This window comes from Glandiceps talaboti, chromosome 16 (genome assembly GCF_964340395.1).
Source record: "Glandiceps talaboti chromosome 16, keGlaTala1.1, whole genome shotgun sequence".
In the NCBI taxonomy this organism is placed as follows: Eukaryota; Metazoa; Hemichordata; class Enteropneusta; family Spengelidae; genus Glandiceps; species Glandiceps talaboti.
The window spans coordinates 15,344,451-15,371,243 of NC_135564.1; the positions used below are offsets into that span (position 1 = coordinate 15,344,451).

General features: G+C 34.9%; 1 protein-coding gene across 1 annotated transcript; it reads right to left on the reverse strand.

Annotated features, from left to right (window-relative positions):
• LOC144447550 (protein-glutamine gamma-glutamyltransferase K-like) lies at positions 1–26,493 on the reverse strand. The gene is made up of 13 exons (XM_078137600.1): positions 26,363–26,493; positions 21,444–21,626; positions 10,394–10,657; positions 9,038–9,156; positions 8,140–8,244; positions 7,592–7,766; positions 6,932–7,070; positions 6,377–6,480; positions 5,548–5,802; positions 4,723–5,013; positions 3,140–3,300; positions 1,718–1,854; positions 1–187 (listed from the first exon to the last, which is right to left on the reverse strand). Exons 1-13 carry the CDS (start codon positions 26,421–26,423, stop codon positions 46–48), a joined length of 2,136 nt encoding a protein of 711 aa, XP_077993726.1. The 5' UTR covers positions 26,424–26,493; the 3' UTR covers positions 1–45.
• Positions 26,494–26,793: the final 300 nt, after the last annotated feature.

Below are 26,793 nucleotides of genomic sequence, written 5' to 3' on the forward strand. Positions count from 1 at the left end.
TTAGGGACGGAGCCTGATTTTTTTATTATTTGTGTTTTACAGTTCTTATTTTTCAACTTCGATGTCCAATGATCCCGTAACTTGAGTAAGTTGGTCCGAATCAAATGATATCACGATGACTTTTTTACCAGCTTTCCGTGGCGTCAGTTCAACCTCTGTCTTGAGTTCACCAAGACCGGGAACAGTACTAAAACAGAAGTACATGAAAAATCACCTCTTTCAATCAGAATATCTAAGTTTCTAACCAGGAACAGTACTAAAACAGAAGAACATGAAAAATCACCTCTTTCAATCAGAATATCTAAGTTTCTAACCAGGAACAGTACTAAAACAGAAGAACATGAAAAATCACCTCTTTCAATCAGAATATCTAAGTTTCTAACCAGGAACAGTACTAAAACAGAAGAACATGAAAAATCACCTCTTTCAATCAGAATATCTAAGTTTATAACCAGGAACAGTACTAAAACAGAAGAACAAGAAAAATCACCTCTTTCAATCAGAATATCTAAGTTTATAACCAGGAAAAGTACTAAAAACAGAATAACAAGAAAAATCACCTCTTTCAATCTGAATATCTAAGTTTATAACCAGGAAAAGTACTAAAAACAGAATAACAAGAAAAATCACCTCTTTCAATCTGAATATCTAAGTTTATAACCAGGAATAGTACTAAAAACAGAATAACAAGAAAAATCACCTCTTTCAATCTGAATATCTAAGTTTATAACCAGGAATAGTACTAAAACAGAATAACAAGAAAAATCACCTCTTTCAATCTGAATATCTAAGTTTATAACCAGGAACAGTACTAAAATAGAATAACATGAAAAATCACCTCTTTCAATCTGAATATCTAAGTTTATAACCAGGAATAGTACTAAAACAGAATAACAAGAAAAATCACCTCTTTCAATCTGAATATCTATTAGTATATAACCAGGAACAGTACTAAAATAGAATAACATGAAAAATCACCTCTTTCAATCTGAATATCTAAGCTTATTATAACCAGGAATAGTACTAAAACAGAATAACATGAAAAATCACCTCTTTCAATCAGAATATCTATTAGTATATAACCAGGAACAGTACTAAAATAGAATAACATGAAAAATCACCTCTTTCAATCAGAATATCTATTAGTATATAACCAGGAACAGTACTAGAACAGAATAACATGAAAAATCACCTCTTTCAATCAGAATATCTTAAGTTTCTAATTAAACCAGGAACAGTACTAAAACAGAATAACATAAAAAATCACCTCTTTCAATCAGAATATCTTAAGTTTCTAACCAGGAACAGTACTAAAACAGAAGTACATGAAAAATCACCTCTTTCAATCAGAATATCTAAGTTTATAACCAGGAACAGTACTAAAATAGAATAACATGAAAAATCACCTCTTTCAATCAGAATATCTATTAGTATATAACCAGGAACAGTACTAGAACAGAATAACATGAAAAATCACCTCTTTCAATCAGAATATCTAAGCTTATAACCAGGAACAGTACTAAAACAGAATAACATGAAAAATCACCTTTCAATCAGAATATCTAAGTGTAAATCTTGTATTTAGAGACTACAACAGGGAATATATATAAATCCCATATTTTTTTTGTTTACCAACATCAAACTTAATGCATGTGGTGTAACATGGAATACCTCCTATCCTTTTTACTTTACAAGGCTATGATAAGGCTAGACTTACCGTTGTTTGATGACTTTAGGCCTTTGCAAACCAGGTCCTTCCACATCAAGTGTACATGACGTTAATGCATGTGGCAAAGGATTCTTGAGATAAACTTTCACTTTGAATGCTTTCCCAACTTTTATTTCACCTTTTGTCTACAAAAAAAACCAAATTAATATATGATTATTATTACAGCTATTCCATAGCCCTCAGACTTACTCAGCCTTCATTTTAAAGTTGCACAAGCTGTAACTGGAATGGTTTTTTGAAACTGTTTCGTTAGATATAATGATTTATTTGTAATATTATACACCCTGAACAGTATTGAATTACCAGAGGAGAAATACATTTGTGTAGCTTTACACATAATATGGTACAATAAATCCAATCAAATTGATTTTTGGGTCCTCGCCCCAAAATCAGCGACCTAATTCAATCACGATTTCAACCTGTTATTGTACTACTTGTGGATGAAATCGACCTCTAATCAACATGTACAGTGTCTAATTATTGGTATTTTAACAATTTTCAGTGAATATATTGTTGTTTGTCTGACCAAAAAAAAAATACTCAGTTCTGCTAAGTGCACCTTTAACTTGTGGGTTAGCTATCCCATAATCCTTGGTGTTAGCTCTTTAGAGCCAAGAATTGGTCTTCCAATCTTGAGGGCAATGGCTTTCAACATATAAGAGTTGTCGATGGATTATTTAGCCATCCAGTGACTTAATGGTGAGTATTGTTTTCTTAAATTTCCATATGAGGCTATTTTGAATGAAAACTCAGAAGACTAAGTTGGAGTTCCGATTTTTCAAAATAAATTTACTCTTCGTCACAAGTTGTGGATGTCTGTAGTTTAATCAGTACTTGGTATGTCAAATTTAGATTTTTAAGTGTCAGCTAACTAGTACATAGTGTTCATAACATTATTTGTCAAATGGGTTGGTCTTTGCTTATGCTTTAAGTCTGTGGCATGTCCCCTGGAAAGTTGCCCACTATGGGACGAACGCACAATATCGCACAAATCAATAAGCAAACGTTGTTCGTTAATCATTGTCCCCTTAAGCGAACGTTCATAAATGACATTGACATGATTATAAATGACATAAACCATGATGAAAATTGTAACAGTCACACCACTACGATCGATGCAATGACGGTAAACACATTAAAATACTACTGGAAACCCAGCACTGTATATCATATTAGAAGTAAATTTTAATCAACTTCTCACTCAGTAGTAAATACAGAACCTATTAATATCATTGAAGGCATGAAAGAAATTTGGTTAGAAGTGTGAAAATGAAGTTCAGCAATTGCTGCCAGACTCCCCTCCCCCCAAACAAATGAAATTCGTTTATTGAGCTTGTGTGACATTGTGCGATCATCCCTAACATCAAATTTGTCATCTCAGTTGTCGGCATAGAAGTTTTATATACTTACTTCAAGTGTGAGGTCTGGTGTATCAACCCTGAAGTCATCCTGGTCAGACCACATTTGGTCTGTCTCTCTCACTTTACCCATTGCATAGATTTTCATAGAGGTTTGGTCAACTAGTTTGTGCAAGTAGTCTTCACGAGTTACGCGCATCTTTACGTCCAACTCTACCAAACATAAATAACCATGGCAACATCAGAAGTATGAATGGATTAAGTTTGAACATGCAGTGATGCAAGTAGGGGTATTTTTGATGAAAGATAAAAGTTGGAACTGTGGTTTTTCGATCTTATGGGTTTTGTATAACTAAATAAATCATACATTCATACATTCAGTCAGTCAGTCAGTCAGTCAGTCAGTCAGTCAGTCAGTCAAAATGAAAGAAAATAACATCATTGACACAAATTATTTGTGTCAAAAATAAACCATAAAGTCCCATCAAACTCATTTCAGCCTTCAGTACGCTTCAGTTGTCAATGCTATCAACTCGTATACGATTTTGAATTATGGAATAGCACCTCAGTAACTTCTTCAATTTTTAAATCTTGTAAATTAAACAAACCCTAATGCATATACATGTATTCAGCCATTTTGAGGATTTCCTGCAAGGTTTTATGGGAAAACCTATTTTGATGATGTCACAAATATCCTACTCTCTTTATCTTGACAAATGCAAAGGTCAAGACCGAGTTGCCTATAGGCCTTTCCAAAATTTGCCATGGTGGCGCTCTACTTCCTGTCTGTGTGTACTTCGGAGGTATATTTAAACAATGATGTACGCCCTCCCAGCCCATAATGGACGAAAGCAAACTTTGAACGACATAATGGGCGAGGCGACAGCCGAGCCCATTATGGAGTGCAAAGTTTGCTTGAGTCCATTATGGACTGGGAGGGCGTACATTATTGTTATTATTTTATAGTTTTGCCAATTCCAGTGAATTTGTAGACCGAGAAACGCAAAACAACGTATAATATACACAGCGGCAGTGACAGCGCTGAACATCGTCTGCCATGTTCAGCCCGGAAGCTGAATACTAATCATAGCAACACACGTACGTACACGTACACACACATATACACATCAATGAACTGCTGTGAACACAAATTTGTTTCATTTTAATTTCAATCTTTTAAAAAAAATTCATATGGTGTTTACACCATAATTTCCCTGTTCTTAAATACCCACACCTCTATTGCCTTACGGACATAAGCTTGTATTGTTATGCTCGTTCCGGGGCCGCGATGCCCATAACGGAGTACGTGTACATTATCAGTAATAATGTACAGCGATGACATCACAAAATTCACTGGAATTGGTAAATGCTATAATATAATACATAGTATAGGTTACTCGGTTAATCGTAAGCACGGCTGCTTTCCTCGATGTCTGGACAATAAGAAAAACGTCCCTGATTTACACTTCTACAGAATACAAGGAACAAAGCTCTTAAGAAACGGTACTACGAGGGGATGATGCCCCCAATTTGAGTGAGGGCACTGTATTCTCAATTTCTTGTTTGCAGGCTGGAAAGGCATATTGATACAAACATTAAATGAGCATCTATAGTTTATTTTATTTCATTACTTACGTTCATTTCCTTCAATAACGAGGTCGATATGATCAGCTTTACAGCGACTATTACGTATTGGAACGCCCGTATAATGGCACACATGACTTGAAACAAAGATATCCAGCGTTCTAGTTTCAGAACTTTTATTGGATATGAAAACCTTCACATCAAATTGATCGCCAATCGTAACTTCGTCTCCTGTGTCTATCCACATTTCTACATCATCGGGTTTTATATCTCGGTTGTACGTGTCGGGCCTGGTGCCGTGCTCTACAGCGCAGCGTACAGCCATTCTCTCTTCCTCTGAGCCTGCAAAAATACAGTTTGCAATTTTTGTAAGTGTCAGCGTATAGGGTATTTGGTGCAAATGAGTACAAAAATGCTTTGGATCTTCAACAGCTTACACAATGATCAACTGAATTTTTCAAAAACTTTGATTCATAGGGTGTTGTATGGACTCAAATTGGTCAAAATTTGACGGTACCAACCAGGTTCTATCAGGATTGAAACAGTACACCCTAACTAGCCATGGCTTTCTCATTTGGAAATGACAGAGAAATTCCAACTTAAAGTTTGTGTTTTTCATAATTATGTATTTGACCAATCACAGTCTATGGCAGAATACCATTCAAGACCATCTGGAAATAGAAGTCAGATTGCAGTGTGCAGTGGAAAATGTTACGTTTGTGTTTGGAACAAAAGTTTGATTCGAGACTGTTTATTGACTTTATAAATTACATCTTTCGTACTTTACATTGTTTCTTTCCTCGCAGCAGCATTGAACCTTTCAAGTGATCTACCAGTGGACCGGTTTATCTCTACTCTTCATGTAGTTGTACTTACCGTTTGGATGTTTGTATTGGTGAGTGATATCTTCCCTGTCGTTACTCATTATAGATTTGGTACTAATCTTCATCCCAACAGCCGATTTCTTGATAGTCACCGGCGTCATATCGTCAATATAGCCATCTTTTACTTTGCATACCCACTCAATTCTGTCAGCGTTGACTTCAGAAAAGACAAACCCAGTGTCATAACCCACGTATACATGGCCTTGTTTTACAGCAGCTAGGGGAGCAGGGCCAGTCCAGAAAAGGCCTATTATGCAAAAATTAAAAAAAATCACGGTAAAATAAAAACAATCAAAATTGATGTAAAATCATAATTATGATAACATTAGCATTTACATGGTGATATATTAATTCCCACACTGTGCTCAAAGCAGTGCTTTACAGTTAATATCCTTGGCACGGACCTATAATGGCACAGTCACCCTTGCCTACTTCTCCAACTCCCTGGGGAATGTACAATGCATTGCAGCATACAGTATTGATTCAAATTCACAATATATTTCACACAGTTTCAGTAGTGTGAGTAGTTCCAAAACATCACATGTCCAAATTTTGTGAATTTTTAATCCATTGAAGCCTTAATAGTAAGCACACAGGATTAAACCATTTACAAAGCACCTCTTACACTGCATAAACAACCTAAAACCAGGTCTGACTCATCAATTATAAAATTGGGTTGACTGTGACAAATCATGGTTTAATTCATCTTGCCCATCGACTTAATTTGGTTAATTAATTAAGGGAAAATGAAACACTTTGAACATATGTTATTCCACAGTATACATGTATGTCAAATCAAGTTATACACATGTGCATGGTACCTTCACTTCTCTCTTGTGGGGTTGCATCCACAGCCTGCCAGCCACCATAACCACTAGGTAAGTCTGGTCTAGCCATCCAACAGTCATTCCACACATGGTAATTCCTACAATGAAATATTACATTTTCACAAATTATGATAGTTACGGAGAACAAAGGGTGCTCATTATAGTTGGCTGGTCCAGACAATTGTCTAGTTTTTCACTGCTGACCATAAACTTTTTTTATGTATTCAAGAAAAAAAAAATAGAATTGCGAATATTTGTGAAGTCTGCAAGAAATAGTGGATGTGGAAACAGACATCAAATTAAAAAGAGACAATATAAAACTGTTCTTCCAATCTGTAATGGCTGTACATCTGATGAGAAGAAACCAATAACACAGAGACCATATATAGAAAACAACGGAAAAAAATAACTACCTGAACTAGACACTCACATATGGAAAAGAATTAGATATAAAAAATAAAATAAAAAATCTACAGATTCGAACTTAAAATTGAGCAAAATCGGAACCACATAATTTTTTTTAGGCCTGCGTATAAATTATTTTCTTACCAGACAGAGTCTGAATTCAGGGGATCTATTTCAAAACCATCTTGATCTTTGTGGTGGTCAATTGTCAAACTACCATCAGTATCGTGAGCTGATTTATAGTTTGTTACACTTCTAGTAGGTATACCAAGACATCGCAGAACTACAAACAAAATATCAAAAAATATTATATTATTGTTTATAATATACCTAGTGATAATGCTGTGCCATGATTCGCTAGAATCAGTCACGTGATAGGAAAATAGAATGACTATTTCACTAGGGAAATAGTTCCATCAACTATTGCATGGTCACGTGACCACCGTGCGTTCACAGCAGGTCAAAATGGCAGCTTCTGACGATGTCGTCAGCCACCGCGAGTTCACAGCATGAGGTATATCATAAAACACATATTGCCTGGCCTATATTCAGGCTATTAAGCACCAGTTTATTACACCCTCGTGACTGTGAGTTACCAGAATCACATGCACATCCTTCGGCCTCGGGAAATAGCATGTGATTCTGGTAACTCACAGTCCCCCAGGTGTAATAAATGGGTGCTATAGCCCTCATGGCCAGGCAATATGTGTTCAATAATGTCATGACAATATTCAATCCTGTTATACTTAAAGGTCCATGTCTCAATCCCAGATTCTCATATAACTGTAATTATCTTATGCTTACCTGTGGTCAGTACGCCAGAAAAAACCCAACACTGTCCAAATTGGACTGGTTGTTTAGTTCGATTGTATTGTTCTAGGATGGCAACACTTCCTGTCCATTTGGTTGGCTTAGTACCACTAGCATAATTTCCAGACCAGTTACCAACCAGTACACCACCATCATCAGGTGCATTAGTCTGCAGATCAAGACATTGTTGTTTTTATAAAATGAAAAATATAATCACCTTGAAAAAAGACAATTAAAAGGGAAATACCAGTGCAAGAAATGATCACAGCCCCAGGTGTTATCATCATCAAGTTTGAGTTCTGGAAAGTAAATCAGCTAATTAGTAAACATTATTGCTGAGAACCCCAGGGTTGAAACTTGTTTCTCATCCATTGTTCAGTGGAGGTTCTTGTCATGGACATGCATTAGTTGTCTTATGGGATTCGGCAGAACACGATCAAATACTGCAAAGTAACATTCAGCCCATGAATAACATCAACTTTCAGAACAGCTAGCACTAACTAAATGCTTTAGATTGTTTTGGGATTACATTATATACTTACAATGGCAGACATTGCTCTTGTCACATATACTGGGTTATTTCGTGCATGCAGATTCATACCATTCTCTAACAGATACATCACAGCTGGAAACACCTCTTCATCATACTACAAAAAAAAATATACATCGTTATGGAAATGATTTCGGGACCATAATAGTGTATGCAATGGACTGTCACTGGTCACATGCAATAGAATGATCTCAAATTTTTCTTTCTTAAACATTTAGCAATTTTTGCTGATTTCAAATCAATGTTTTAATTTCTAAAATTGCCAATAATTCAAACTATACATTAATGAAGCATTTATGCCAATGTCTTATATCATTGACTGAGAGATCTGCCATTGGGGGCGCTCAACAATTCCTCGACTGAATGGGGAACTGTGTGCTTGCTGTTCTGGAACAAATTGTTGTTGCCTCCAACCATATCACTCCTTTCGGTTTATTGATAGTTACACCTTGCATTGTTTGCACCCACACTGAAAATGGTGTGTGTGATCAAAGTCAGATAAGACTAGCTCCCAGACATGTGTGAATTTAATATTTGGCCCCACAAATAGGAGCTATTATGTAACATGTGTCAGCAAGTTACAATGTATGTCAGACATCTGTTAGCAAGAGTAGACAGGATTCTTCTGTTTTCATTTCCAAGCACAATCCTACAGTATGTACAGTGTGTACAGTCACAAGGGAAGGTATAGGACAATGTCTTTTGCAGTCTATAATGATATCATGAAACATTGAATTAACAAATTGATGGAAACAAAACTCCTTGTGAATCATAGCTTAGAAAACATAACAGCATAACTATGCATAATTTATTTTATTTCATGACAAAAATATTTACTATATTGAACAAAAATTAAGTTGGACACTCAGTTGGAAACTTGAATATATTACCTGTCCAAAAATCCATCTTCTTTTTCTAGGTTGTTTGTAGTTGCCATACCATATAAAGCCCGTATCATTTAGTACGTATTCCTCTTTTTCTAATGCGCCTTCTATGTAGACTGTGTCATCTGACAAAAATTAAAATTGAAACATGACTTTGTACGTTTGTTGAGAAAAATTGCAATCGAAACCGATTTTGTATGTTTGTTGACAGACATTGTTCCATCTGTTTGGTAACTTCTGTAAATGTTGTCATTATAACATGCGTGACAGGTTTGGTCTGTACCATATACCAAATTGAATACTTTCTGGCGTAAAACTTGAGAACATAAATTGTTTCTGAATGGCTTTTGCTAATTCCAAGTACGAGAAGAAAATTCCCTGTCCTGAAGTACCGGTAGTTTACACTGAACGATTCATCGTTTCTCACACTCCTGTTACTGTAAATTTCTGATGTACATGAATGTTTCAGTCTAGGAGTATACTGAATTCAGCTTGATGATAATTAATCAGGTGTTGTATAAACTTTGCATAGTTTTTCACAATAACAATGCTATAAAATTTCTATTGTGCAGTACAGCAACAATTTGGCTGGGTAGGTAACTTTCTCAAGTTAAAGTCCCAGGTAGTCTGCAACTGTTTTATCCTACTGATGGTAAATTTAAATTAGATTTAAAATGCATCTTAAGGATAATTTGTTTGAAATCAAAGGAGCTCAAATAATCACCTAAGATTTTGCCATATGAAAACTTGACCCCACCACAATTTAGAGTTCACCATCTTGTTTTTCATCAAGCAATCTTTTACTTCCCATATTGAGTAACATTGTATATGTCGGCCATTTTGGATTCAACTTGAATATCATTTTGAACGTTATTTCAAAAATTTGCATGGTGACCCCAACTTTTTTTGCTTGATTTTAAGCTGAGAATAGGTTGGTGTTCTCTTGAACATTAAAGTAACGACAAAAGTTAGGTGTGTGTACTACTTTAAAATGGTCATATAAACTAGGATTTGTATTTATTTTTGATTTTTTCATTTGTAAAATAATTTTATTATTTCTGAATTCCTACTCAAATTATCAATATGAAACAACATATGCAAGTCCTTGTTTGTACCTCAATAAATTACAAAACATTAACAAAATGTGTAAAATGTGTGTTGTTGTACGTACAACAAGAAACCTTTTACATATATTTTAGTTTTTTGCAATATATTGAGTTACAAACACAGACTTGGTCAATGTTGTTTCATATTGATTTTTCAAGTAGGAATTCAGCCATGATGATAAAATTGTTTTATAACTTAAAAATCAAAATAAATACTCAATCCTCATCCCTGTGGCTGCTTTAATAACACACTTACCTTTACACCATGCATTAAAGAGTACAAAGATCGGTTCCTTCATGTCGTGACGAAACTTGACGGCGTCTTCATCCTTGCCAGTCACAATCTCCATACCGAACAAGTATCGGCCGACGTAGGCAATGACAGGCAAGAAGATACTGAGTGTCACTGTACTGCCTTCTTTGCTAAGGATCTTGGCACCCCAGTCGTAGGACGAGAACTCACCATCAACAAACGGTACTTTGACCAGCGTTCCTTTACTAATCCTGTGTGGTGGTTCACCTAATGGAAGACAAAAATTATTACATGAATTAGTACTATTGTGAAGTTTCTTGCAGAGTTATATACCGGTACTGCCCACTTCATTATAGTATTCACTCATTTTCAGGGTTTGATACATTACACAGAAATCAAATAGCATGTTACATTTTAAGATAGCAAGATTGAATGAATGCAGTTTCTTGCCACATTTTGTCTTGCTACTATTGATATACTACATTGTAGTAAAATGGGCAAGCATAGTAGTGGTTTGAATGTCATGTACAGTGCCCTCATTAGGTAGGAAATTTGCATTCATAAACATTGATCATGTATAGTTATAGTGCAAACCATTCATGAATATTCATGTTCTTCTCATAAATCCATGTCTGCTAATATGCACGCCTGATAACTCCCACGAGACAATATGTGTCCATGACAAGGACAGGAACCACTGAACAATGAATGAGGGACAAGCTTCATGTGATTCAGTGTTTCTTGGCAACAACGCGTTTTAGAATGTTAGTGATTTAAAATCATTTCAATCAATTGTTGACGCTCTAGATTTAAAAGTTAATGAAAATGTTTTGTGCAGTGGCATATTCCCCTCTAAGCAGCATATCTATTATCATATACCAATTTTACAACAAAAATCATAAAACCTGAAACAAAATGTGACCTGGCTTGACAAACATCTCACTAACTTTTGCTACAGTTTTTTGCTTGGCCTGACTAAATATCTCTTTGATGTTGAATTATCGTCTCATCTGAGACTTGCGAGCTCGTAGCTCTGCCAGTACTTGGTCAGTTTTGGGCCAATTACTTACATGCTCATCTGGCTCGACAAAAATCTAATTAATATTTCCACCATTCTTTCAAACCAGAGCTTGTTATTTCTTCCACGACACTGCGAAATAACAAGACGGCATGTTTTGGACGGTGCCATTAAAGAGGCTGTGGTTTGCGATGTTGTATTTCCACATGTTATTATGGTCTGACACAACAAGAACTGAATTACTATTGATACATTTTAGTCAACTGACTCTCTCAAAAATATCAAAGAACCATAGGTTTTAATACATGGGACGTATAAATTTGGCGATGATCTCCTAAGATAATGGTAATGTAACAATATTGGTAAAGAAGTCTGTCATACCACTGAGACGATTGATGAAACGCTGTTGGTAAGATTTTTGTCTAGCCAGCTATATGATAAAATGTAGCAATGTTAATGAAATTTGTGTCAAACCAGGCAATGCTATTTGTTTGCGGGTTTACAATTTTCATTGTATTTAATGTCTCATCAAATTGATGCACTTAAATGAACAACACACAAATGCCCTGCAGCATTTTTCATTTGTTTTAAAACATCCTTGATGCATTTATGACAGTTTCCGTTTAATTCCCTTTAAAACTAAAACCAATGACTTAAAATTAATGAATTAAAATCAAGCATTTTTCAGCCTTGAAAATAAACAACTTCTATTTATACAAAGTCATGTAATTCTAAACAGTGATATGTTTTAAAAATGGCTGATTTTTTGTTTTAAAAACTTACATTTCTTCAAAGTGTAACATATGAGTCGCTATTTTAATTAGATCCATCTTTTAATTTTTTTAGTGTGGATGGAAAAGGAATTTGATGCGGATTAAAGTGATCTGGATCAGTTTGATTCGGATCAGATATGGACAGGGCTATATTCACACAATAAAAAGAGGCCATTAGACTGTCAAAATGTTCCAAAGTAGGAGTCATCCTCGGAAAAAGAGAGGAAAACACGGATAGTTCAAACAATTGTCATTGAAGTACATCAATTTAGATGCGATAGGAAGGATGGCTGCTCACTTTGATACCGTAAAATCATAGCAATTCGATATCAGCATGTACACTTCACTGATAAGATAGCCAAGACTATTACTGATAAAAAAAAAATCGGCTGACTTTTACCATTTGACTTGTAATGTCTGAGCTGAAAGGCTTCAATCCAATTTAGACTATTGAACGATTACCAGCCAGTCAGACATCCATTTGCTTTAGAGCTCTTGTCTATTTTTATCACACCTTTTTACTGTCTGATCAGTTTGTCTGACAAACTACCACAATTAGCAGGTGCTATGAAGCTGTTCTGTCCATATGGCTACTTTAACACACTGTCGTGTCAGTCTAGAAACCAGAAACACTTGCGATGTGTCTGTCTTGGTCCCTCAAAATGATCTTATCTGTATTATAAGTACCACCCAATTGTCTACACTTTCTGTACATATTACACTAAAAAAAATCAAATGTGGTTTGAACAAAGATTGAGAATTACAATTACAGGGGATAACCACCGTAGTAGATACAACACAGCTAATCCAGCCTTTGGTTTACTTAAGATAGATGCAAACTAAATATACTATATGTTCTACAATGTGGTGTATTACACAAGTGGGTGATAGCAGTTCCTCCTCTGTTCTGTGATTCTATAATCACCCTGTGATCAACATAGTTTAAACATTGGAAGTCCCAAAACAACACTGCAACTTTATGGAACCCTAAATAAACTAGTTTTCAGAGATCATTTCATAGTTATACACCACTTTAATACATATGCCCACTAAAATACTGAGAATTGTGGTGTTGAAACTTGTTCCTCATTCATTGTTCAGTGGAGATACATACCAATGGATACACTGCCATGTTCAATGGAACTCAGGAGTCAGAAGACATCTAATGCATATTGCAGATTATATTTTAATATGATTGTTTTATTCAGAAGTTAAGCACTTTGGGTCATGAATATTTATATTCTGCTAATTTGCATATGCATGCCTGCTGACTGACATGAGGCAATGTCATCAGATGACTCCAAATTCTCCACAAACTTTACAAAACTTTCCTGTGGTCACATATTTGCCTACAGGTGTTATATAATCATCAAACATATTCTTCTAAGAATAATATATTATGGAATAGGTGATGAGAAGTTAATTTTAATTTTTTTACTTTTAAATTGAAAGTGCAATGACCAAAATATTCAGAGGTACATCGGGAGGGTGTGCCTTGCAATGTAAGCATTGTATTTGAGTAATTATGCGTGTTATCATGATCAAGCAAAGTAATCATTAACGATAGAGATCAAAATTTTTACAAGCGACGACAAAACACATTTTTCCTGTGTGAACCATATAGCATCGCTCAAAGCAAACCTCAACTTGGTGGGTCTGAGAATTTGTGATGGGTGAAAGTTTATATGCACCATCATAATGCACTGTGTTCATCAACAAACAAATGTACTTCATCCAGATGTGCATTGGACCAATGGCGTTGGAGCAACTCTGATCTCCCTCCAACGTCTATGATTGGACGACCACAGAAAGTCAACTGAAATTCTTATTTTGAAAAGAAGTCGATATTTGTTGATCTTAATATTTTTAGTGACTTTTAAATTTGTTATTGTATTAGGCTAGAACATATGCAAATTACAAATTCTTTGAGGGATAATTAGATGTAAAAAAATATTCCCAATATTTTTCTTCTTCAGCCAAGGAAAATACAAGTGACCTATGGGGGGCTTTGTCACTATGAGTCCCTAGACGAGTAGTGACAACCCTTAGGTCAAGAGTTTTTTTCCAGCTGAAAGAAGAAAACTATTGGGGAATAATATAATTATACTAGTGCCAGTAGTATCAAAGAAAAATCAGTGAAAGTCATGCAATGGCGTAGATGTCCGTGTTGTCAAGACATAAATTGTTAATTGTTGTGACGTAGAACAACCAGAGTATATATTCCATATTGTTTGTTTAACTTAATGGCTCATTAGTATGGTATGATATAACATTCAGGTTCTCTGATGGTGATGTAAACTTTTCTCACTTGTGGTTATATACATTAGTGAATAAATGTTCGACCCCCACAGGACTTGAACAAATCTTGTATTAATAGTACTAGGTGGGTGTTTGATGACAGGCGTTGATTGAAATGTCAAAGAGGTGTACAGATTGTCAAGAAAGGTATTTTTAAGGTTTCACTACGGTAACACAAACATTAATTGCAAACTGATACCAACAAAGTGTTTGGTTTGATCTTGTTAACAATGTGGGGGAGGAAATGTTTGCATTAAAAACAATACATGCAGTATTTGTTAGGATCGAGATTTATGTTCGTCTAGTTCCATGACAGATAGTATACTCTTTTACCATATAGTCACACCAGTGACTCGATCAAGGTGTTAATTGTGGTTCAACCACATAGTGAGCGAAGTGTAACGGCACATGTCAGTTTATAATCTATCACAATTTGACAGTCTGTTGTCATTGTTCTCATGTTTCTAGGACCTATAGGACTGATGTGATATGCAAATGTCCAACCAGAACACCACCTCCAGTCTGTTTAAACTAAAATCATGTGGGGACACGATGATGTCATCATGTTTATATGAACACTGTTGGGGGGAGCACAGAATGTGCAAAAGTCATTGCCGGCTTGACTAGACAGTTAAAGTGTATACTGTCCATCATGGAACGACTAGATTTACGTATGAAATGATCACTGAAGCAGGGGGATGGACGGATGGACGCTGACAAATATGCACACACACACTGATCAGATGGATCGACAGACAGATGGATCTCAATATAGTATGTGTATAAAGCTTCCTTGGGCTTTGCCCATGGGGGGGGGGGGGGGGGGGTGTTAATATCTGACTGATATGCAAGCTAAATCAGGGAAGGTATAATACTGATTGGGAACAATTATTAGCTAGTTTACTTAGTTTTTTTGTTACTTTTTCATTTCCTTTCCAGCTTTTAACTGACTGATATAAAAGCCAAGAGAATCTATGAAAAGCTAGTGAAAAGCCAATATTTGGAGAAATTGCAATTTCTAAATAACAGATACACACTGTCTGGAAGGAAATATGTTAAAATCTGGCTTCGGCTATGTAGTCTTTGACGCTGTAAATGGTAAGGACTTGAATGAGGAATCCTATAGTGGTCGCTTTTCATTTGGATACTGGTTACTATGGCAACCATTTCATGTAAAGACATAAATTATATCATTATAAATACCGTCTCTGAGAATGTCTTGCCCTGTCTAAGTATGAAGATTAACACAGTGAAATCAGTGATAATTCTCAGATTTCACATCCAAAGCCATAACTGCCAGTTTCTGCTTACTGATGTTCATAGCAAGTGCAAAATAAGACCGTTCATTTCCTTCAATGATTGTAAACCTACAAATATTCACTAAAGACTCACTTTCATTTTATTTCATTGGAAAACAAAGATGGAAAAATATAGTGACTAAAATATGCCTTCTTGTACATGAACTGTGACAAGGCAGCTGATCTAGTAATTAGTAAAAAAATCAGTCTTTGAGAACTAGCTGAAGACTGTAAAATTGCAAAAATTATGTATGAAATGGTCACTGAAGCAGGTAGATGGACAGATGGATGCTGACACATAATGCACGCATGCGAAAATATCTAGGGTTACAATTTATATATGCATAGAGGACATGTAATGCAGCAGCACCCACCCACCCTTTGAAATATAAGTACCGTACTTCCTGCCCACCATCGCAGTTCTATGTTACAGAAATATTTCGTGATCATGCACATGATTCTCAGGAATTAACATTGCACAGTATATATACTATCCATACGATTTTTTTTTCTCACTGTAATTGAAGGATACAATTTAGTGTGGCTGTGTTCTATCTGTTGCATGAGATCATTACAAAGGGTATTGATGTAGAGTCTGTATACAGAAAGCTGACAGGTGTTAAAGATACGCTGTGTGAAAAGATACAACTAATACACACATTATAATCCACACAAAACCTCACAACTAGAGCCGAGATGTTGCCATGGTAACACATTGAGTTGTACTTACTTTAAGCAGACCATAAATCTGATGGTTCCTATTCAAGCATTTTATTTGACGATAAACTAAGTTAAACGGCAGTCAAGGGGGCTGATCTCTAATACAATGATGATCACAACAACAATTCACTAAAGAAAATAATTGATTTGAAAGTGGCATAATGATACTCTCATTATCTTTCAATTACGTTTTGTTCAAAATTATATCATTTTGATTGTGGAGAGGATACTTGGGTAAATAAAGCAACAATGCATGGTTAAGATATATTGTACGTAGCCTGTACACTAATTATCAAGTTATTGGGTTACAGGCTAGGCACTGTTATGTCGGCTTTTTGTATGGTAATTTATAGGGTAGATTTTTTCATTTTGTATGGAACATTTTGTAGAGTAGATTTTTGATTTTGTAAAGTACATTTTAGGGTGCATTTTGTACAGTACATTTTGTACGGTACATGATATGATATGATATGATATGATATGATATGATATGATAAAATCATAATGATATTCAACTACACAATGTTGTTTATAAATAGCTGATCTAGTTTCCAGACAAAAATAAAACCAAACTTTTCGTAGAATTATATTCACAAAGAAATCAATAGTTTCAAAGTATTAGTATATAACAAATAACTAAATTGATAAATCAATCTCGGCTTCAATACAATTATGTTTTGCAAATCAATAACATTTTATCAGATTCTGACTTCATTTTCAAAGTATTGTAGAGACTTTGTTTTGGTCGAAGATGGAATTCCAGTCATTAATACATACAGGTGGTTCAAATCCATCTAATATCGATGTTAATATTATAAACAAATTCTTTATCATCTGACTTAGTAGTATCTTACTTAATATAGGTTTATTAGTGTGTAATATTTCGTGGTAATTCTCAAGAAATATACAGAAACTGGCCAGGAAGACAGTTCTGAAGAAATATATAGTAATGTCCTGAAGACAGTAACAAAGAAATATACAGTAATGTCATGACAACAGTAACAAAGAAATACATGTATACAGTAATGTCATGACGACAGTAACAAAGAAATATACAGTAATGTCATGACAACAGTAACAAAGAAATATACAGTAATGTCATGACAACAGTAACAAAGAAATATACAGTAATGTCATGTCGACAGCTTTGAAGAAATATACAGTAATGTCATGACAACAGTAACAAAGAAATATACAGTAATGTCATGACAACAGTAACAAAGAAATATACAGTAATGTCATGACAACAGTAACAAAGAAATATACAGTAATGTCATGACAACAGTAACAAAGAAATACAGTAATGTCATGACAACAATAACAAAGAAATATACAGTAATGTCATGAAGGCAGTAACAAAGAAATATACTGTAATGCCATGACAACAGTAACAAAGAAATATACAGTAATGTCATGACAACAGTAACAAAGAAGTAACAGTAATGTCATGACAACAGTAACAAAGAAATATACAGTAATGTCATGACAACAGTAACAAAGAAATATACAGTAATGTCATGACAACAGTAACAAAGAAATATACAGTAATGTCATGACAACAATAACAAAGAAATACACAGTAATGTCATGAAGACAGTTCTGAAGAAATAAACAGTAACTCAGGAAAATAGTTACAAAGAAATATAGAGTAAATAACATCAGGTAGACAGTTTTGAAGTCTAAATATATAATAACTCAGAAAGACACATGCATTTGTGGAGAAATATACTGTTCAAGTCAGTAACAGACAGTTACAAAGAACAATTACAGTAAAGTCATTATGATAGTTCTGAAGAAATATACACCAGTCTTTAATTTTTTTACCATAAAGTAGCAATTATTGATGTGGCCTCACATACAGTATAAATTCCACACAGTGTGATGTTGAGGACTGGTGTACTATGATCAAATTCTTAGATATCTGAACATATCTCTGATTATATCTTGACTAGAACGTGTTGTTTCCATGGTGATATCAATGCAGGGAATCGTTGAGATTGCCATGTCTGATAAACATTACAAAAGACTCAGAAATTACAAAAGTCTTCTTTTTTTTTTCTCTCTACCTATGTTCATGTGAGGCCTAAAAAATTTTGTTTGATTTTTAGTTTTTCACACCAACCCCCAAACTTTTTTTTTTACGTATTTGAGAAAACAATAATAAAATCGCGAAACATCGTGAAGTCTCGCAAGAAATAGTGGATGCAGAAACTGGCATCAACTTAAAAAGACAATATAAAACTGTTCTTCCAATCTGTAATGGCTGTACATCTGATGAGAAGAAACCAATAACACAGAGACCATATGGAAAACAACGGAAAACATAACTACCTGAACTAGTCAGCTCACATATGAAAAAAATATATATTAATACAAAATATTTAATAAAAAAGCTACCTACCCCACCTATTCTAAAATTGAGTGCAATTGGAACCACACAATTTTTTTCTTCTTAAGCCGGATTATAAATTTAAGAGAGAGAGAGAGAGAGAGAGAGAGAGAGAGAGAGAGAGAGAGAGAGAGAGAGAGAGAGAGAGAGAGAGAGAGAGAGAGAGAGAGAGAGAGAGAGAGAGAGAGAGAGAGAGAGAGAGAGAGAGAGAGGGGGGGGGGGAGAGAGGGAGAGGGAGAGAGAGAGAGAGGGAGAGAGAGAGAGAGGGAGACTTTGAAAATACGGAAATGTGTCTTTCTGTCTTTCTTTTTGTGTTTGTCTGTTTGTCTGAATATGAATGCATTTAAATTGTTGCATGGATGTGTCTCAGTACACCAACTTTAGAGAGGAAATTATGTTCAATTTGAATTTAACAACAATATTTTCAGAAAAGAAGGCAATATTTACAGAGTAAAATCTAATATTGTAATATATTGAAAATGTCTATGTACTAAATGAGATCCACTATCTCTTATCAGTACAGAGCTGTCATTGATCCAAACTTACATGGAAGTGACGTGCAGGCCATACTCAGGGAATTACTTTACTAAATGTATTGTTGACTGCTTGTATTGTTACTGTATTGTATAATGCAGTTACAATAGCAGTAGTTGACATTAACTCATTTTGATCGGACAGAATTCTCAGTACCTGCAATATCATTTTACGTTATGTTAGAGGGTCAAAATTCAAAATTCAATATTCTTACATGCACCTTAATGCTCAATGCATGTGGTTAGCACGTGGAGCGGAAGTGATGGTGTTGACCAAGAAATCAAATGTTCATTATTTTTATGATACACCTATAGGAGTACATGATATTCTATTTCGGGTACTGGGAATTTAGTGAGCAAAGCCTGTAGCATATGACTATGTCATTTCTTCATATTAAGAATGGGATGCCCGCTCAGTGAAATTGATGAAACCAATGTAGTTTATCTCATTTAATATCCCAGTTTTTGTAAAACATAATGAATTCACCAGATAATCATGAGCTATTAAGACTCGATCTATTAAATGCTGGCAGCTTTTTAGTCTTTGTATTACACAATTCATATTTTATGTTGTATGTATCATTGTAAATTACGGGGAAATTACTTTTAATCACACTAATTACTAAATTGATTTAATACCCAATGGGGTCGCCAATATCTCAAATGAGAAACCAATTGATTCATTTTATTATAATTATGCGTTATTATTAAAATTGAAACAATGTTTATGTCATTTTCCAATTATATAGTCAACAAGATCTATAGCAGTGCAAGGTAGAAAACTGATGATTCTGGATCCTGGTGGTGGCAGATGTCCCAGACGAAGCGGGTACACATGCTTGTTAGAAATTTCATGGAATAGGGGTGTTTTTTGTCAGCCATCTGGGTATGTAGAATCGTAAAAAAAAGGGGGTACTTGCTACGGTAAACAATTTATAGTATTCAAACATTAGGGCAAACAGTGTACATGCATACATGCAGTGTTAGTGTATGGATTAGGTGTCCTAGAAGGTAAAACCTCACGGATTTTGGAAATAAGGGGGTGTTTTTTGCAGTGATTTTCTCCCAGATTCACTAAAAAGGGGGGTGTTTTTCATTGAAATATTCTGGGAAAGGGTACATTTGAAATTTAGCCAACAAGTATGGGTATACCACCCATCCAGGGACTGTTGCCACCGAGGTTCTGTATTCTGTTCATGACAAATTAATGAAGTCATTGTTTTTTTAACAACACACATAATGCCCTTATGTTACTATGTTAGAGTGACATTGAAATAATACGCATTTCATGGCTGTAAGTCAATAATTCTCCATGTGAGACTATGCAATCATTATCATTTATTTTTTATAATTTAGGTCATCAGTTTCAAACGTACACAGTCAAGACAGTGTTCATTGGACCCCTCCCGTCAATCATCACCCACCACTATTCATGATGAAATGTACACAACATACATGTACATGTTGTAGTGTTTACTAAACCCAAGTTGTAACCACAGCATATCTGATAATATTGTGTACAGCAATGCAGTGTTCATTGGACTCCAGCAATCACCATATATCTGATGTCATGAAATGTACACATTACGCAGTACGTGTTTACTAAACTCTTGTAATGACAGCGTATCTGATACAACATTGTGTACAATGCAGCGTTCACTGGACTCCAGCAATCATCACAATGTCATGAAATGTACACAACGTCGCAGTGTTTGTTAAACTCTTGTAATCACAGCATGTCTGAATGTGATAATTTGTGTACAGCAATGCACTTGTTCACTGGACTCCAGCAATCACCATGTTGTATATCTGATGTCATGAAATGTACAAAATGCTGTTTACTAAACCCATATGATTATATTATGTGAAATGCATTTGTTCACTGACTCCAGTAATCATCATATATCTGATATATACCAATATATTATACACAACACATTATTTCCTGGACCCCAGTAATCAGCGTGTCAGAAATGAAACTTGTCAAAAACAGAATACTAATTTAAAAAATAAACATAACTTACCCATTTTCATTTCCAGTGTAATTTTATCATTGTCTTCATTGTACGGCCTATCAAATGTTACAGTAATATCAAAACTCTGTCCTCTTCTAACAATTAAATTATTTAGTTCATACTCATCTGTGTGGTGTGCTCGTCTGTTCACCTCCAATTGGATATCGAGAGTTGTCACTTTCAATTGTTTATCTGTGAAAGGAAAAATGAATCAATCAATCAATCAATCAATCAATCAGTCCATCAAACAAGCAATCAGTCAGTCAGTTAGTTAGTTAGTTAGTTAGTCAATCATATAGAGATAATATGAACAATTTTTCATGTAGACACCAAAAGTAATGTATCCACCAAAACTCAAGTCAGTCAGGCAGGTGGTTTTTGACCTTGAGTCATGCACACACACACAGACACACAGACACACACACACACACACATTTTGTGACACCTATAGCCCTGTTGAACTACTTAAATAAGAGTTCAGTTGTGATAACTTTATTGATGGGTATCAATTTTAAATATTTCTAAATGCTAATTTATAATGATATGGGTTTGATTCCTGTCTGAAATGGGTAGGTAATTAATTGGTATAGTGATATAGTAGTACACCCCATCACTTTTCTAGGTGAATAGTGAGTACCATTACCCATATGTGGGTTCGGACGTTCAGTTGTGTGGTTTTTTTTTTGTCCTTCTCAAAACAGTTCTTGAATGTAAAAGTTCAGAAACGAATCTATCAACTAAATTATAAACTTTAATATAGCAAAAATACCGCCAATGGCGTTGTAGCACAACTGTAGAGTTTTTAAAAATGTTTAGCCATTTGCTAGTACATGCTAACAATAGGTGTTCATTTGTTGAATGACTATCCAGTTGCCTATCCAACCATGTTGCTACATCTTTACGATATATGCTGGCTGTTGCTATGGGCGTGGTCATGTTGTTAGATATATTTGCATACATTTTTGTATGTTTTTGTTCACTTGTGTATGAATTCCTGATATTATCTTTGCAATATACGTGATCATTTGGATGTTGCTATGGGCATAGTCTTGTTGCTAGGCATATTTACATACATTTGTTGAATGTTTATGCAATTGTCTATTAATCCCCGTTGTTATCTTTGCAATATATGTGATCATTTGGTTGTTGCTATGGGCGTGGTCTTGTGCTATGGGCATGGTCTTGTTGCTAGGCAAATTTACATACATTTTTTGAATGTTTATTCAATTGTCTATTAATCCCTGTTGTTATCTTTGTCAAATACACGACCGTTTGGCTGTTGCTATGGGCGTGGTCATGGTTGCTAGGGTATTTGCATACATTTTTTGAATGTTTACTCACTTGCCTACCAGATGATATTGTTATTTGACCAAAATATACTGACATTTGGTTGTTGCTAAGGGCATGGTCATGGTTGCTAGGGCCAATTTTGTCAAAATGTTTTAAAGAAAATCTGCAGAATAACACTTTCAGAAACATCTCACCAAGTTTCAGACTTATTGACCAAGTACTTTTTGAGATATACGTTTTCGATCAAAAATGAACATTTTCACACCTAATTTGCATATCACTCATTGAATCATTGTATACATAATATTTCTTCGTCCATACATCCCTAGATGCATTCCCATTAAATTTCAGCCCAATCTGCTCAGTAGTTTGGAATTACAGATTTTTAACCAAAAAGATACATTTTTAGCCCTAATTTGCATATTACTTATGGAATCATCATGTCATGAACAAATCTTACTTTACACCCCCTGCAGAATGTTCCCACCAAATTTCGCACCAATCTGCACAGTAGTTTCTGAGTTTAAGTTTTTTGACCAAGCGATGCCTATAGCACTACTGAACCTCAGTTCAGTAGTGCTAATAAATTGATTAGCAATACACAAAAATTATTGATAAGCAAAACAACACTTTTAGTTTTTGTGTATCCTAGTATGTCCATAGCACATTGGTTTCCCTGGTAATATTTTAGATTATGAAAGAAATGTGTAACACTTTCCCTTGCCACACTTATACAATCTACTTCTGTTATATGACTACACCAGCGCACTTGACACTACTCTAGCTTCCGAAGTCTTGATTTACTAAGAAAGACTCAAAGGAAATTTATATTGACACAACAGAAGCACTATCACCCACTTGTGTATTTAAATCAAACCCATCGAAAAACGATAATTTAGTTCGTGTCTATATTTGACTAATTTAAACCATTGAGGCCTTGAGTGTCCAATTAGTACTTGGAGATGCCAGGTACACATTATACCCCCCCCCCCCCCCCCCATCAAGTTCACACTTCCATCGTTACGTGATCTTCCATTGCACTATTAGTTTTACACTATTAATTGTCATGTTTCAAGTTATACAATTCTACAAATCATAGGTCATCATTTTTCTAGGGTAATATTATAAAACAGCGAATATCCAGCAATATACTTTAAATTATTATAATAGTAATTATCAGAGGCCTTTTTCTCTTTCAACCAGTTTTACAATATTGAAACAGTTTAAAGAGATGAAAAAAATGTTAACTGAAAATAAATCAAAAATAAATTAAATGATATAATTATTGAGGATCGGGCAAGTAAAAAAATATACTTTGATTAATGAGACTGAAATTTGGTGAGATGTTTCTAGAAGCCTTATTCTGCAAATTTTCTTTTGGCCCTAGCAACCATGACCATGCCCTTAGCAACAACCAAATGGCAGTATATTTTGGTCAAATAACATCATCTGGTAGGCAAGTGAGTAAACATTCAAAAAAAATTTATGCAAATATCCCTAACAACCATGACCATGCACGCCCATAGCAATAGCCAACGGTTGTGTATTTCACAAAGATAACAACAGGAATTAATAGAAAAGTGAATTTACATTCAAAAAATGTATGTAGATTTGCCTAGCAACAAGACCACGCCCATAGCAACAGCCAAATGATCACGTATATTCCAAAGATCACATCAGGGATTAATGGACTAATGAATAAACATTCAAAAAATGTATGGAAATATACCTAGCAACAAGACCACACCCATAGCAACAGCCAAATGATCGCATATATCGCAAAGATAACAACAGGGTTGGATAGGCCACTGCCAGTGGATAATCATTCAGCAAATGAACACCTTTACCATGGATCAACATGTGGATAAACAGTTTTAAAAACTGTACAGTTGTGCTACAATGCAAAATTGGCGCTATTTTTTATTGGATTGAATTAACCACGTCTGTATGTTTAAAAGAATGGTGTTGTTTAGCTTGACTGTACCGATTACAACGCATGTTTTCCCTGCGTACTCTTATTTTAATTGTTTGGCTACAGTTATATCTGCACTATAGCTGTAACTGGAACATTTCTTGAAACTAGATATTATAACTTTCTCATACACCATGAACAGTACTGAATCAACTACCAGTAAATTTATGTAGTGCTATGTACACATACCGTAGTAATGGTCCAAGCAAATTGATTTTTGGGTCCACGTCCCAACTGAATGACAATATCAGTCAAGTTATTACTCCTTAAGATTAAATTTGTTTCAAGGGCCTTCAACAGAAGGCGTGATATATTGTATGTACAGACCTAAAGTATTATGTTACATTGCGAAAGTTTTTGGATGTAGTCTGCTTTTTTCTTTCAACAGTGTTACCTGACTGTATATATTGTACACTGACTGTAGTGACTTGTAAGCCCATTGTAAATTCCTTGTTCTGACTTGTATTGTTACTATTATGTTACATGATTACATGTCACTCTAATAAACATACTACTACTACTACTACTACTAATATCAAGTAAACCACTAATTGACATATACAGTTACATTTGTATTGGTATTTTAACAATTTTCAGTGAATATATATCGTTGGTTATCTGAATGCTTGTAAGCATGTCTGAGCAATCAAACACCTAATATGTGTACACTTAATGAACTAGCTTAAGACTCTCTAAGTATAACTGCTTTTTTTCTGTTTTTTTGCTTTCTGAAAGTGTATACTATTGCTGTCTCCCTGTGTTGAATACTCCATGCAAGGCTTAACAATGATAACAATGGTTGTAACTGATTACATCATAGTTGCAAAGTCAATACTAAATTTTTCTGTTCTTTTGCTTTCTGAAAGTGTAAAATATTAATTGCTGTCTCCTAAGCTAGGGTAGACATGGTCATACTAATTACATCATAAAGATTTCTGAAAAATTTACTATAATTGCTGTTTCCCTGTGTTGAATACTGCAAGTAAACATTAACAATTAAAACAATGCCATGGTAATAACTATAATGACATCATATTTTTTACTTAAACTTATGACTTTTTTTTCTGTTATTTGGTTTTCTAAAAGTGTACACAATAGTTGCTGTCTCCCTGTGTTGGAACACTGCAAACATGGGCTGACAATAATAACAATGGTGGTAATGAATTACACCATACCTTTGTTGTGTTGAGCTTTTTGAAAGTGTCAATGATGCACTGAGCTCTGGTAGTCAATAATAACAAAGGTGGTTATATTACTTTGTTCTGCTGACCTTTTTAAAAGTGTGAATGATGCACTGAGCTCTGGTAGTCAGTAATAACACTGACGGTAATGACGTACACTGTACTTTGTTCTGCTGACATTTTTGAAAGTGTGAATGGTGGACCACAGACAAGCTATAAGTACTTGTCCTTGGATGCACTGGGCTAATTGAATTATGTACACCATGCTTTGTTCTGTTGAGCTTTTTGAAAATGTCAATGGTGCAAGCTCTGGTAGCCAATAATAATAATGGTTGTGTAATTGCATCTTACTTCTTTAACTTTCCAAAACTTCACAATATTGCAGTCTCCTTGTGTTGAACACGACAAACTGGGGTTGACAATAACAACAATTGTATTGATTTTTAGCAACAGTAGATTGGCCTTGATGTATAATTGAACCTTACCTGATGGTGGTGGTGTTGGTGGTTTGTCTACGTACTCCCGACTGAGATCTGTTTTATTCATACGTCTGCCTGGATCATCATTCAGTCTCTTCGCCACAGCATTGCGTCCACCAGCTGTAGAAGTGGCTGCGGGTTTGTTTTCCTTGGGTTTATAACTACTAGCACTTGCTCCACACCCCATGTTTCACACAGTGTGTCTATGTTCACATGTACTGATGAATGACACGCGTGTCTCCGTAGTCGACTGAAATTTACAATGGAGTCAAAATAGTACCTGTAACCACCACAATGAGTAAATTAGGTATCCAACAAACACAGAACTTGATAATACTAATTCAGAAATTAGGTGAAGCGAGAGAGTATGTTGATAACAGATTAATTTCCAGGATAAAATACCGATAGTTTTGTATGAATACACTGTGCCCTGCAGA